Source organism: Hoplias malabaricus, chromosome 13 (assembly GCF_029633855.1).
Source record: "Hoplias malabaricus isolate fHopMal1 chromosome 13, fHopMal1.hap1, whole genome shotgun sequence".
NCBI classification, from domain to species: Eukaryota; Metazoa; Chordata; class Actinopteri; order Characiformes; family Erythrinidae; genus Hoplias; species Hoplias malabaricus.
Window position 1 is genome coordinate 15304238 of NC_089812.1, and position 15121 is coordinate 15319358.

Below are 15121 nucleotides of genomic sequence, written 5' to 3' on the forward strand. Positions count from 1 at the left end.
GACTGTTGTTTGTGCGTGGCTGAAGTCTGTAAGTTTTTATTCACTGTTTGAATTACCACAGAAACTCATTTGTAACTCAATCTGTTTAGTTTTGTAGCACTTTCTCTTTGTGTTTACTATCGTGCAGTTAGCGCGCTCCTGAATTTCAAGTCAGTTCCATCTACAGCAAAAATAATTCAGTTACGCAGTGTTTACCCATTTACAGACACTACAGCTTTCTAAACACATTAGTTTCACACCAGTTTCCAGTGCAGACCAACTGGAGAGCATCAGATCGTGAGGAAACATCCTCAAGACTTAAAAAATTGTTAACAGAAACTCAGCGGAGCGACACAGCAGCTGTGAGACGAGAAAACATTTTAAAAAACACACTGTTACAGTAAAATAGCAGCACTGTTTGAACACAGATCGCCTGATCAGATATGAATCATAAATACCACTCCCATTCATCCCAAAGTAAATGGTGTTACATTACTCCAGAGAAAAGTGATCCCCTGCTGCATGATCCAAAGGGTTGTAGATGGTGGTTGGGGGAGGATTTATACCCCACTAGTCAGTGCTTGGCATTGAGTATGATGACTTTAAAATCATGTGGAGCTGCTTTATGCTTTTGTAAGGAGACCCAGTTTTATCAATGGGTGGATATTAAAGTTGTTGAATTCACTGCTGGTGTCCGTCCATCGTTAGATCACTTTGTTTGTCCAGTTACCTTTATTTGTTTTTGTTGAAAAAGAGGAGGCAGCCTTTAACTGACCTCAGCGTTTCTCTCTGAGCCGATAACATCAGCTCTTCTGCCAGTTCTCTCATCTTACACACACACACACGCACACACACACACACACACACACACACACACACACATAGCCAGAGCTCTACCCATTCCATTACAATCAACTTTCTGTATTTCACTCACCCCCTTTTGGCCGAGATGTGTGTGTTTTTCCCGCTGTATTTTTTAACAGCCTTGCAGCATGTTTGGGAGGTTTTTAGAGCTGTGTAAATTGTCTGGCATGGCAAAAATCCTCCGCTCCACAGGCCAGAGCCTGAGAGTGAATAACGTAGCAGCTTGCAGAGCTTCCCCTAGGCGACTGATGAGGTGTGAGGCTGTGTTGTCCAGTTATTTATTTATTTCCCTGCCCAATCGCTCTGTGTTCCTGCGTCCAGCCCGAAGGTATTTTGCACCTCTGTTGATTAGCTGCTATGATATTAAATACATTACTGACCTCTCACTGCTTGCCTTCACATCATTAGCCCAGCTTAACCCTAAAGATCCCAGCTCAGGTTGTTTAGTAATTACAGTGTTTCAACTTATGTAATTACAGGGTATGTTTTGTAGTTAAATTATTACAGATTTGTGATTTTCATTTATTTTGAGACCCTCCTTAGATCTCCACCATCTTTCGATGCTGCAGCAGGTTAGTGTCACAGTCACAGGGACATGGAGGTTGTGGGTTCGAGTCCCGCTCCGGGTGACTGTCTGTGAGGAGTGTGGTGTGTTTCCCTGTGGCTGCGTGGGTTTCCTCCAGGTGACTGTCTGTGAGGAACGTGGTGTGTTCTCCCTGTGTCTGTGTGGGTTTCCTCCGGGTGGCTGTCTGTGAGGAGTGTGGTGTGTTCTCCCTGTGTCTGCGTGGGTTTCCTCCGGGTGACTGTCTGTGAGGAGTGTGGTGTGTTCTCCCTGTGTCTGCGTGGGTTTCCCCTGCATGCTCCGGTTTCCTCCCACAGTTCAAAAACACACGTTGGTAGTTGTGGCCATAGTTGTGAGTGGGTTGTGTGTGAGTGAATGTGTGTGTGTGTTGCCCTGTGAAGGACTCGCGCCTCCTCTAGGGTGTGTTCCTGCCTTGCACCCAATGATTCCAGGTAGGCTCTGGACCCACCATGACCCTGAACTGGATAAGCGCTTACAGATAATGGATGAATGAATGAACTTGGCCAATGCTAACTTACTGCTAACTTACTACTAACTACAGAAAGTGTGACACTCAGGATCCTGTGTGATTCTCTGGGTCTTGTCTACGCTTAACTGTATTTTATATATATATATATATATATATATATATATATATATATATATATATATATATATATAAAGATTGGCATTAATTCGCAGATGTTCAACTAAGAGATCTGTTGCCCATATAACAGCAGCTCTTACAAATTTCTCATTCCACCTTAAATTAAGCACAGCTTAAACAATGGCAACTTGTGCAAGTCTGAAATTGGCTGTGTTTGAATATCTCATTTAAGGTGGAGCTGAAGGTTTTGAATTTCAGGTTAACCAATGCCAAGGTCAGAGAGGCGACCAGGGAGGTGTTAGCCAGCTCTGAAATTTGATTGCCTACGCTTGGTGCCACCCTAAACTTTTGGCTTAAAGGTGATGTTAGAGATTTTAATCCAAAACACTTTATACATTTCAGAGGATATTTCATCATGGGTCACTGCTCTTCACTCTGTTTGCATGCTGGAAAAAGCCCAGGTGATCGTACGCAGCCCTGGCCCTGTAAGTGGGAACTAAACTCAACTAATAAACTAAGAGTCTGGGTCCAGGAGGTTTTTTTTGCTGTGAGAACAGTAGTTGTCTGGCCTTAGTCTTATATAAAAACTATGCGTGTAAAAGACATGCAAATATCTGGAATAAAAAAAGATCCTATGGAGTTGGCTTTAGTAACTAGAGCAGTTCTGCACCCAAACAGCCCCACCAGCCTATCAACAGACAGAACACAAACGTGGGCGGAGCATGCAGAGTTCAGTTCAGTTCAGTTTAGTTCAGTCCACATCGCTCAAAGAGCAAACCTGGCTTCCAATCAGTCCAAACACATATGAAACTAATCTGTGTGTATGTGTGTGTGTGTGTTAGCTTTGTTAGGAAGTGTTTGGTGAAGCTACGGGAGGCAGATGGGGTCAGATATTACTCACGTTTAAACGAGACCAGCACAGAGAAGATAGTTAAAACTGTTTGGAACTGAGAGCCACTGACTCACTAAGCGAATAAATGTGTGTATGGTTCTATGGTTTCTTGCGGTTTGTTCTACACACTTTTATAAGTGTGTGCGTGTGTGTTTATGCTGTGTATGTCTACTGTATGTATACATAATATGTAAGCAGGCGGCACACATATATTTATTTGCTGATTTACTCAGTTTACACCACTGCGTCATAGGTCACTATTTTTTCATTCAGTCATTCGACTCACTCATTTACTCATTTTCTGTAATTACTTCATCCTGGACAAGTTCACGGTGCGTCCAGAGCCATTGGACACAGGACAGGAACACACCCTGGTCCATCACAAAGCACACAAACACACAAACCTGTGAACAGGTTCACACACTCACTCAGTCACTCACACACTCACTCAGTCACTCACACACGGCAGATGGTAAGAGAAGCTCTGAGTCAGCTGCACATGAGCTTTTCCTAACATTGCTCAACACCAAGTGTGGGCCAATGGCATGTAACCCATTCCTTAACAGTGGCACCTTATTCTGGAGCAATATACACCTTTGTATATGTTGGAGGAGTGGTTTTGATACAGAACTAATCACCCAACATCAATAACTGATGTCACACCGGCTCTGGTGGCTGAATGCAATCAAATTCTCACAGAAATGCTCCGAAATCTAGTGTAAGTGTAAAAGCTGTTACTGCTCATCCATAAGAGTGCTTTGCAGTACAAATAAACAATGCATCTGTGTGTGTGTGTAAATCATTGATAGTTGTGTTGAATAATAGACACCCACAGGCTATTAGTGCAGCAGTGCTGCAGTCAGAGCTGAAACTTTATCTCTCCTGGTGAAAAGTGATGTGTTTCACCTGGTCACAGACTCACACTGTGCCCTTACACACACAGCTACTGTAAACAGGGCATGTGTGTGTGTTTTCATATACTTCTGGGACATGAATGCTCCTGACTTGGCAGTTCTTCACAAATTTCCGCTTTATCTGTTGTTTGGTGTGATAAAGCATCAACACACTCACAAACACACACCCACACTTTCTTTTCTGGTTCCTCTGCCATGTTTTCAGCTCCTCCTGACTGTGTTGGTAGTTCTTAGTTCCCAGATGTTGATTCCCTTATGAAACTGGGGTCTGCTGCTCGCTCTAATTGCCCGTTCCACCTTAAATTCTGCAACACTAACAATCTGGTGCCTCATGTGAAGCTGGGATTGTATTAAAATGTCCTGTTTAAAGGCAATGTAGACATATCTTGAGAACTAGTGTTCTCATAGCAACAGGAACCCTTCAGTCCTGTTTGTTTTCATTCAGAAGCTCTGTATCTTTTAAGGTGGATTGGTGTGTTAGAGTAAGAACGACTGTATCTTGTTGGTGGCTGAAGTGTAACTTGTCTGTAAGTTTTTACTCACTGTTTGAATTACTACATTTTCACACCGATTGTACTGCAGCAAATAGTGAGGAATTTCTGAGGTCATTAGCATAAGGAACCAATCTCAGCATCTTGTGGGCGGGGCTTGTGAGAAAACCGACATGAAAAATCATTATTTGTTCATTATACATTCCCTTATACTGCTCTAGTAGCTTCTTCTATTTTCTACTCTTCTGTGAAATCTATGTAGGTAAATAGGTACATTGCTGTGAGGATTTGATTGCGTTCAGCCATTAAAACTTCAATGAAACCACTAACAATTGTTGATTATTGTTATATATTATTCCCTTTTGGTGGACTCTTGACTTTGGAAACAGTGTACTTAGGCTCATGTGCAGCTTCTTCAGAGCATCCCATTTTGAGACTTACACACACACACACACACACATTCACACTTGGCCTCTCCCCTTCCCTCTCCTCCGCCGCCCTCTTTGAAATCCACTTCCCAAGAGACTGCGGGTAGCATAAACTGAAATGGCTGGGAGTAATTATTTCTCATAACTGTGTCTCTCTTCTAATTACCACATGAGTAGAAGAGCGCAGTATTATTTACACATCAAGGGGACGTTAGAGGGGGCTGCGATATTGGAATATTCAGGGTTTGTTGACTTTGTCGACTCCCCCCCAGTCTCTTGGACGGATTGAGGGGGGCTTATATATTTTCTTTTATTTTTCTTTTCAATATTCTACATGTCACTTGAGACACTGAGGCAAGCTGCTCTGGGACTGATCCCCATTTTTAACCTTTTGTTGCCCAGTTATCTGTGTTTGTAAATGCCTTTCATTTGGTTACACTTTCTAGAGCTAACATTGGGTTTCTTAGTTGGATTTTTAAAGGTGAAACGTCTTAAATTATTAATGTAGGTCTAGATATAGTAGTGGTAGTTGGGTTTGGGTATAAGGGAGGTGATATATCAGAATATATCTGAATTTGGAACATGTCTTAGTGAGGACTTGATGGAACTCAACAATGAGAGTGTTAATGTGGTTAACTACTGGGTCACAAACTTTAATTTCCATGACATCAAACACACAGCTCTTGCCGTTTTTAACACTTGTGCCCACATCAGAGGTCTACAAATGTGATATGGGAGAATTGTAGTGAACATATGTAGGAATAAAAAACAACTACGTACTATGATGATCCCAAGGAATGTTTCCTGAACTTGCTGACAGATTTACCCTGGAAACATCAATGAATGAGGCTGGTGTTATTATTTGTCTGAGAATATAATAGAAAACTGAATTCCATTTCTGTCTCTCGTGTTTTTCTGGGTATTGTCCTTTCAGACTGAAGAATAAAGCCCTTAGCACTCAACGCACTCTGTGCTTTGATGTTCAAACACATGTGATTGTCCCGTCTGTCCCTTCAGGCTCACAGTAGCCACAAGTTCCTGGTGTAACATGAATCAAAATATTTTTGAATCATTCATAATAATATTGCACAACTTTGGAGAAGAGAGCGAGAATCCGTATTTTAGATTTGGGCTGTTTGGGTCTGAGGCCCTGCAGAGGAAATATGTTCAGCATAATTATCACTTGAAGAGTCTATGAGTTTCTATGAAAAAAAAAGTTAATCTCAAAATACTTCAACTACATCCAGTTTCTGAACATCACTGGAGTCCTAGAACATGTAATGCACAGGCTATAAAAAGCTATGGCAGTGTTCTGAATTGACTGACAAACTGGCTTTAGACATTGCCAAAGTCAAAGAGGCCAAGAGAAACTGGCGCTTGAGTTGTAGGAAGTCAGACAACAAGACTCTGGATTTTGTCACAGTTGTACTGAGCTCTCATAAATTCTAAGAAATTAGATTTGAAGAGTTTACAAAGTTGGGGATGTCCAGAGTAACTTGTCTAGAAGTTGTTAGACACCTTACACTGGCTCTAGAAATTGTCAGAGATCTAGAACTCTTGAAGAACTGGCTCTAAAAGTTGTCAAAGACAGAAAACTCAACACGCACTTGACCTAGAACTTGTTAGAACATTATGAAGTTGGAAAAGAGATCAGAATAACTGTTCCTACAGTCTTAGACTCAATCTAGAAGTTTTCACTGATTAGAAATCTTGAAGAATTGACACTAGACATTGCAGCTGGTCTCAGACGTTATCAGAAAGGAAAGAAAACAAGATGTAGAACCTCATATCTATCTCTAGAAGAGGTCAAACTTGTAAAAAAATGTAGTGTGACCCGGTTTTATAAGTTAAAACAATGGACAAACAGCCTTTAAAAGTTGTCAGAGATTATTTAGGAACACTATGGGGCCATAGACTGCACTTTTACAAGCTATTTTCTGGCCTATAACTTCCAGAGACCCCCAATTATCCTCAAAGGAGAGTATTTGCTGTGTCTGCTGTTCCTGCTAATGGAGTGATGAACTGACCTTTCCACACACTTCTCTTTGTCCATCTCTCAGTTTTTAACCGCATTGTCTACACACTGAAAAAAAGATGATCCATCAAGGGTTCTTCTGTAACTATGTGTTCTTTATATAACCATTTGCTTTGTATATACTTTTATGTAGCACCTTTTGTAAAATGGTGCTAGATAGCAATAAATATGGTTCTTCTATTGTATCAGGTCCTAAATTGTAAGAGAAGCAGTATTTCCATATGCAATTTGAATGTATAGAACTCCATCTCTATAAAGAACCATTTACTTTACTAAAGAACAATACATTTTTTAAGAGTGCAGGCATACAGTGACTTTTATAAACTTCTGCTGCGGCGAATCATGGACGTGAAGTGGCTGTAGATGTTCCCAGTTTATCTAACATTCAGAAAACAATGTGTTCAGATGTGCCTGAATTAGCTGGAAAGAAAACCAGTGCCAGGAACCAAACATGCAGCATTAGACCGTCCCATTTAATCAAACGCCCGTCCAGGCCAAACTGCTGTTTGAGCATGATTTAGACATGAATTTACAGCCAGTGAGAAAGTTTGCTGATGCTACCGTCCTGTGCCATGGCAAAGTTTATTGTGTGGTTAATGAGGAAGAGTGTTCGGGGGGTTCACGGGGGATTGAGTTTGATTCAGAGAGAGGGGAACATATGCGTCATGCTCCCTTTCGTCTCCTTTCTCATTCCTTTTGTTTCTGTTTTGAGTGGAATTATGGCTGATCACAAACACCATTAATGGAGACTAAGGATGCGGCGAGTTATTTAAACACGCCTTTTACATATTTATTGAAGCAATAAACAGAAAATGCAAAGCAAATGCCTGCGCTGGTTCCAGACGAGCCGTGTTTATTGGCGACTGGATGCGTATTTATTCAAGCAGATAGTTACAGGATTAAGCTTAAGTTGCCTGTAGTGGTTTGTTGCATGTGCATGTGCATATGTGTTTGTACAGCATGATTAGACACTATGGAGGCAGTATGTGTAGTTTGTGTTCGGCGTTTATAATGCTTGGCAGCCCTTTGTCAGAGTGCTTAGGGAGGGTCCGTGCACAGAGACAAAAACAGCAGCATAGCGTAAACTAACAGCCCTGGGACAAGCTCTGCGTCTGGGCTTTTTTGCATTGTGAGCATGGCTGGACAAACAAAGTCTACTATGTATTAAACATCCCCCCTCGGTGTGGACAAGGCCCTGATGTTAATTGTATGTACATCCTGAGTCATATGATGAATCATAGGTAACAAAAACCTCCTGTGGTGTAGTGAACTAGTTATTAGTTCTTGGATCGATCTGTTGATCTGGGGATAAGCGCTCTGTCTCTAGTAAGATCCGGGTCCATTTTTCCCTAAGCCCCACTCCCACCAACTTTAAAGCCCACCTCTCAAAACCCCACGTCTAATGATAACGGTTGACTTTGGAAGCCACAACAGCGGCGGCGGTAACATCACACAGTGTTTACTCATCATGTACTGGCATGTTGTTTTCGTTTTTGTTGTTTTTGATTGGGACTGAACACATCTCTGTCATCAGTTCAGACAGATCAGTAGAGTTTGTTTTGTCCTTGTTGAAGCATCCAGCTCTCACTGCAATCTTTCGTCGGCCACTGATCCAAGGAGCATTTGAACCTCTTCAAAAGACCACGGTGTAATTTTACAAGCTGCAGTTGTGAGTCAGATTAAAACAAATGTGATCTCTGCTGTAGCTGGAGATGGAGAGTTGATGCTGAACATGGCGTAGAGTGACGACTCTTTCTGGACAATCGGCGCTCTGCACGGTTTACACGTCATGGTTTAGTCCTTACTTGGCACGCTCGGAACCATGAGAGACCAGGGACTAAAAAGGAACCCAGTTCCAAGACCAGAACCACATTTACCCAGTGGAGAAGCAAAGAGTAGAGTAGAGTAGAGTAGAGCAGGTAGCACCCTTAATCCTTTTTTCTGATGTCCAGTGATTCTGGACACACTGCAACCCTGAACAATATGAAGCAGTTGCAAAGTTGCAGAGGATGAATGAATGAAGAATGACTACCTGAAAGTATTGGTTATCCCAGGTTTATGATCTGTGTTTTTGAACTGATAAGTAACTTAAGAAGAATTCACAAATTTGAATGTGAACTTTTATCTGCTATTTATAAAATGGTTGAGGAGCAACGCTATCTTTGCTAAACTCTTTCATACCTTGAAACCCAATAAAGTGTTTCTATATGACACTTATGTAACTAACCGTCTCGCCCTCTCCCTCTCTTTCAGGTGGAGATCACCCTTCAGGACATTAATGACAACCCTCCGATATTTCCCACTGATATCCTGGATGTGACGGTGCAGGAGAACATCGGAGATGGCTTCAGGATAATGCAGCTGACAGCTACTGATGCTGACGAGGTAGGAGACCCCTCTGGAATACTCCTGTTATATATACTCTGGCAGAACGGCTGGAGATTTATGCGATATTCCGGTTAATAAATTATCGCTACGGATTTGCTGTGAGGAGTTAAGTCAAACACAAGTCATTTGCAGGCAAAACCAAATGAGCGGTGCGTTAATGGATTAGTCTGGAAAGATGACAAATGAGCCGGGGCTGATTGATATTGTATAATGGCAAATCCAGAACGCTTAAAGTTGCCCGGATGCGTTTGCGCACATGTGTGCAAGCTTGCGGTTGGAATCAGATCAGACCCTCCAGACTCGTCGGAAGGTCATTCTCACAGGGCTGTCGAGCTCAAGCCGTTTCTCGTGTCGTGTCAAAGCTGGAGCTAGATTTAATCACGGTGGGAGGAATGTATGGAAAGCCGGCTGATGACCTGGCAAGGTGTTCAGAAGAGAAAAATGAGGAAAACGGTTTTAAAGAGGGGAAAGATCTCCAGTAATGACATCCCCTTCAAGTTCTGATCACCTCTCCACTCTCTCGCTCTGTCCCTGTATGAGCGCAGCTGTCCTGATGGTTTGCATTTAGGCTGGTCCACCTTTCCCCTTCTGCCTCTTTCCTTTCTCTCAGGTTTCATGATGTCACCTGAGATGTGTAACAGCTGAAAGCTTGGGGTTGCCCCATAGTGATGTGGCTAACAATGGATTGTGTGCTGTAAGATGGAGAGTCCCAGTGAGTCTCCTGGAGTTTGTGTTTCATCACTGATTCTGCCAGTAGCCTAAAACCTCTCTTTATTTCTCATCATGCAGAGGAAGGCAGTGTAAAATAACAAACAGTCCAATGACTCTGTTATAGTATGTTGTATTACAACATATGTTTTACATTTTTTTGCCCTATCAGTTTATATTTTGTTTTTATCAGTGGATCAGACAAGTCCCATTTCAGTAGCAGCTTTTGAACCCTTTAGAAAAGTTTTAATCTTGTAGATTAGTATATGTTCACAGTGAGGTCTATGTGTGTCCACAAATGGTTTTTTTGGGAGTACAACCGTTGAGATGAATCTGAATAGTCTTCCGTTTATATCTTAAAGCAACACCAGGTGGTATTTTGACCTTAGATTGGCAATTTCAACATAATTGTGATGCTATAGAGCCTCTGTCATTGCTACACTGGGTTCAGCACTACAGAAACAGCACTGTGTAACTTTGGGAGGGGGGTTTAGGTGAGAGTGACAAGATAAGGTTAAATGGAACAGAACAAGTGCAGAGAAATATGAAAACTGCTAAAACAGGACATAAATTAAAACAAAAAAATACAGAGAACCAAGTAAAAAAGGTTAAAAACCATCAGTTTATGTTCCTCATTCCTGACTCCTGGGTGCTGCGCCTTTGAAGGTAAACAGATGCTCGTTCTCAGCAGATGCTGGAATTAGTCGTTCTGAATATGGTTGTTTAGACAGGGTATTAAAGGTGCTGTTTCTTTTATCCTTCGGGTATTTTGACCAAAGCATTTCATATATGTTTTATTAACAGCCAGGGCCTTTATCACCCTGGGAAATGGAGTATAATATGTTTTGCATAGTGTGTGCCATCTTCTAGCCTTTCACTTGTTCACTAGAACTGCTCAATATTTTTGCTCAGTGGAACTGTAGAAGGGACATTGAAGAAACTAAAAGTCCCAGTAATGCTCGGGCCAAATATTCACATGGATAAAAGTGATCCTGTGGTCAAAAATGGTCTACTGATTAAAGGCATTGCAGTGGTAGCCCTCAACAAGTTTGATTAACTCTGAGATCCACTGCTGTAACCCAATGAGGAGGGTCTTTATACCCAAGGAGCTGACAGTATTCAGAGGGCATTGTGAACGAAAGCTTATGAGTGGCTGCTCCAGAGTGTCCTTTTTTGTTTCATGCATTCCTAAATAGGTAGCCCAAACATTTTATTCACCTTAAACTAAGCTAAATTCAGACATTATGAGGTAGTGTCTGCAGACACAGCTACAAACTTACTGTTCACTTGCTGCCAAATGTATCCCACCTCTTGAGAGTCAGTGGTTTCAATCTTGTGACCAATCAGTGGGTAGTGCAAAAGAGAAGAGGAAAGACACATACACACACACACACAGAGCATTGTCTAGTGAGGACACTTTCAGAAAGATCTAGAGCTTCTTCTACTAAAACCACATGTGTGACAAAGATAGAAAGAGCCAAGCTCCAAGACAGTTGACCACTAGGCCAAGATTCAGACATCCTAACAATCTCTGCTGTTTAAGTGCAGAACATGTGCAAACCGTGTGGTAAAGATGGATTCTCTGTCTTCCCCCCATCCATCTCTCTGTTTCATGAGCCCTTCCACTGCAGGGAGACAAGAGGAGGAGAAGAAAGTAAGGAAGAAATCAAGGAAACCTGGGCCAGAATCTGAAACCTTTAGAAGTCTTCACTCAGATAGAACCACATGGAAACACCACGTTTTTAAACATAAGAGAAATGCTGTTAGTGGAGTGTCACTAAGTCAAAAACGGAATGTTTTGAATATCCCGCTTTGGCCAAATGTAGTCAGTCTGGTAAAAAAGAGTTGGTGTCGTAAGTCTGCTTCTTCAGTTTTGCACTGGAGCCATGAGGCTTATATAATAGAAGCCAGATTCCCAGATGGTGCAGCCAGTGTCTGTGACTTTTTATGACACACTGTTATCCATTAAATCAAACAAAGCTACACTATGTCCAAACATTTGTAGACTACACTTTTAATTACTGTATTCAGCTGCATTAAAGGAGAAATATTATCCCGTTTCCGCAAAGAACACAGTTCTGGGTCTTAAGCTTTGGTTGAAACTCCCTGTCTCCCCGGCCAAACAACCCTGTTTCGCGCCTGTTACTTTAAATGATAATGAGCCGCTCGCTGTTCACCCCAACCCTGAGCACACAGCAGTGAGGAGCTCAAGGAGCAGAAACTCTGCTTTTTAGCCGTTTTTGCTCGGTTCTCTTTCTTCTCCATTCTCGTTTTCTCAGTTTCTACTCAGTGCTCTTATTTCTCCATGCTTGTTGTGTTTAACCTCGTCTTTGCACTCTCACATAAACACAAGTCCCATGCTGTGATTGGACAGACTCAGACGATGGGGTGGGGCAATTCTTGCTGCCAGATACTGAACAGATTCAGAAAGGCTCGTTTTATATTAACTTAGTCAGAGTACAGAATACAGAGTACAGAGTATTAACGTTTTTAACGTAGGCAGAGTACAGAAACCTGACTGGGTGGTCTTGTTTCACAGTGTGTGGGTTGGAAGGCTCCAGATTCACACCAATGGGCACAAGCAATGAACATAATGTCAATAATGTGAAATTGTCCAAGGCCTTGTGCCCAGTGATTCCAAGCTCCAGACCCTGATCTTCATGAAGCAGTTATAGAATATGAATAAATTAAAAAAATGAATGAATGAAGGAATTAAATGGAGGCAAAATTATTATGAATGCCCTTCGTATCATAAGAAATGTTGGCTTAATGTTTTGGCAATTTTATTTTGCAGAGATAAAACAATGCTAACCTCTGTCCTGAAACGTACATGTTTTTATTATTGCAGTACTTATATTTTATATGGTATGCTATACATTATGCCATTGATTTAGGCACACAAATCCCCAGGGCATAACTAAAGGAGCAAACTTAGGAAAGTGTGCATGTTGAGTATATTTAAAGTAAGACAAAGGTTGTGCCTGTTTGATTGTGCACTAAGGAGTACAATGTGCTTGCAGTAGTCAAGGCCCTTCTTGGGCAGTCCATAAAGATCCACTACAGACCACCGTTTCATGTGTGTGAGTGTGTCAGTTTAAACTGACGTTAATTAGGCCGCTGTGTTGTAATTTGGCTGACGGCTTGTCACCGTTGAAGTGAGCTGGGTTCGATCCTGTTTCAGGAAACTGGGATTTCCTGCTATGCCTCCTTATGCCTGCTTATACACTCCCTCTCTTTCTTCTCTCTTTCTTTCTTTCCTCCCGCTCTCTCTCGGAGTTAACTGGATTTCCTTATGCCCTCAGCATCCTGTTGTGCTTTAATTGCGCTGCTAACCCCAAACGGAGGCTATAAAACTCGTAAACTCTTTAGTGGGAGTCGAACAAGCCGGTCAGTGTCAAATATGGAGGCCCCCTTCTTCGCCCTCCCCAATTTCACAGCCTTAACACAGATTTAATTGGCCAGCGAAGGGAGTAGCGATGGAGGGTGGGGGGGAGTCCAGGTGGTTGATGGGAAATCCAGACTGTGAGCTGTGATCGATGACAGGAACCCATTTTTCCCATTCCGTATTTGGGATTTTTAAAATCTTTTTCTTTTTCCTACAAGTTGCCATTTGACATGGTCTCAACGCTCTTTGGTTCTTTCTTTCTTTGTTTTCCTATTGTTGACCTTTCTGGACAATTACAAAAGACAATTAGAGCGTAATCTAATTACCCGAAGAGGCACAGCAGAGACATGTCCAAAGCGAAAGAGCTTTAAGACACAAAAGAGATTAAAACAAAAGCTTCTGAGGCACCTCCTGATTTATAAATGAGTGTCGCTCCTTTATCACGGACGAAAATATACTTGACAGCATGTTGACTAATGTCCTTTGAAGTCTTGGAGCATCTGTCCTATATGGAGCCAATTGTCTGGGCCTTCATTGTTTTCATCTTAAATGGGTCCATTGCGTTCCATCAGCACGTTTATTCACGCCACCCTGTGCTGGTGTATCCTCCAGCTTGCTGCAGTATCAGATATTTAACACTTGTGTTTAGCCCAGGTACCGGGGGGATCTATTAGTGGAATTTATAGAGGAATGCAATACCCCTCACAGTTCAAAGAGCAGGGGCAGGTCTACTGAGACGATTCCCTATTCAGCTACTGCTCTCTCTCTCTCTCTCTCTCTCTCTCTCTCTCTCTCTCTCTCTCTCTCTCTCTCTCTCTCTCTCTCTGTCTCTCTCTCTCCTACCTTAGTAACACTACGTATTAGTAGACATTCTCAGGTTCTAGTTCAGTGTATCAATATTTGATTACTGAAATCATTATTTAAATCATTATTATAAATTAATATTTCTGGTCCCTTGACAGAAATACCGCACTTTACATTTCTACTTCCTGCAACTACTCCTTTAGAGTAAGAGTCCCTTCAGAAAGACGACAAAAATCTATGCTTTTCTACTAAAGTAAAAACATCGGCAGAGATTTTCTTTCAGGGAGTGTCTTTGCAGCATTAATGTAATTAAACATGATGCTCATGTTGCCCAGCAACCGTGCTTACTCTAAATGGACTACATAGTTTAATGTTTTTATTTTCACGTAAATAAGTGCATCTATGTTTTGAACATCAATGTATTTTACAATACTTTATATTGATCACCTTTCTATAAAATCAATAAGCCACTCAAACCTATGCGTTACAGCGAGTTTATAATGGGGAAGCAAGGGACTCCACTTAGTATATAAACTAACAGTTGGGAAAATAGTATTTCCCGTAACAATATTTTGCCACTTCAGACTTGAAACACGAATGAAACATGAGCACAGTTGGTCAGAACGTTGCTTTATTAAGAAATATAATTTTGCATGTTGTCATGTAGTTAATCTATAGGAGATACATGTTGTATGCTAACAACAAATAACTTTTTTTTCTATGGAAATTAGTCCTGAAAATAATGAAACGATACATATATGATGAACCAGGATCTTAGCTTATAATCCTATGATGGGAAAACCATTGAGTCCACATCAGGCTCCAATGTTTTGTCAGTTAGCTTTGGTGTTAGCCTATTATCTCTTAATCTAAAAACCTATGGATTTTCTTTGGCTATTTTGGGGTAATAAAATGAACTCAGAGTGCTGCTATATTTTAAAAAGCTAAATATTTCAGCCGGTTAAAAACTCTTCAGGGTTTTATCCCCAGCAGATAATGGAATATCCATTCATAAAATTGTAAGAACTCAAATTGAAGATTAGGCAACAAAGAACATACAGTAA

At 41.4% G+C, this 15121-nt stretch overlaps 1 protein-coding gene across 1 annotated transcript in view; it reads left to right on the plus strand.

Annotated features, from left to right (window-relative positions):
* Positions 1–15121, plus strand: part of fat4 (FAT atypical cadherin 4) — a 118880-nt gene that overhangs the window by 48909 nt on the left and 54850 nt on the right. Inside the window, exon 2 of the mRNA XM_066641633.1 lies at positions 9026–9157. Coding sequence (XP_066497730.1) covers positions 9026–9157 — 132 coding nt within the window. The remainder of the gene's footprint in view (positions 1–9025; positions 9158–15121) is intronic.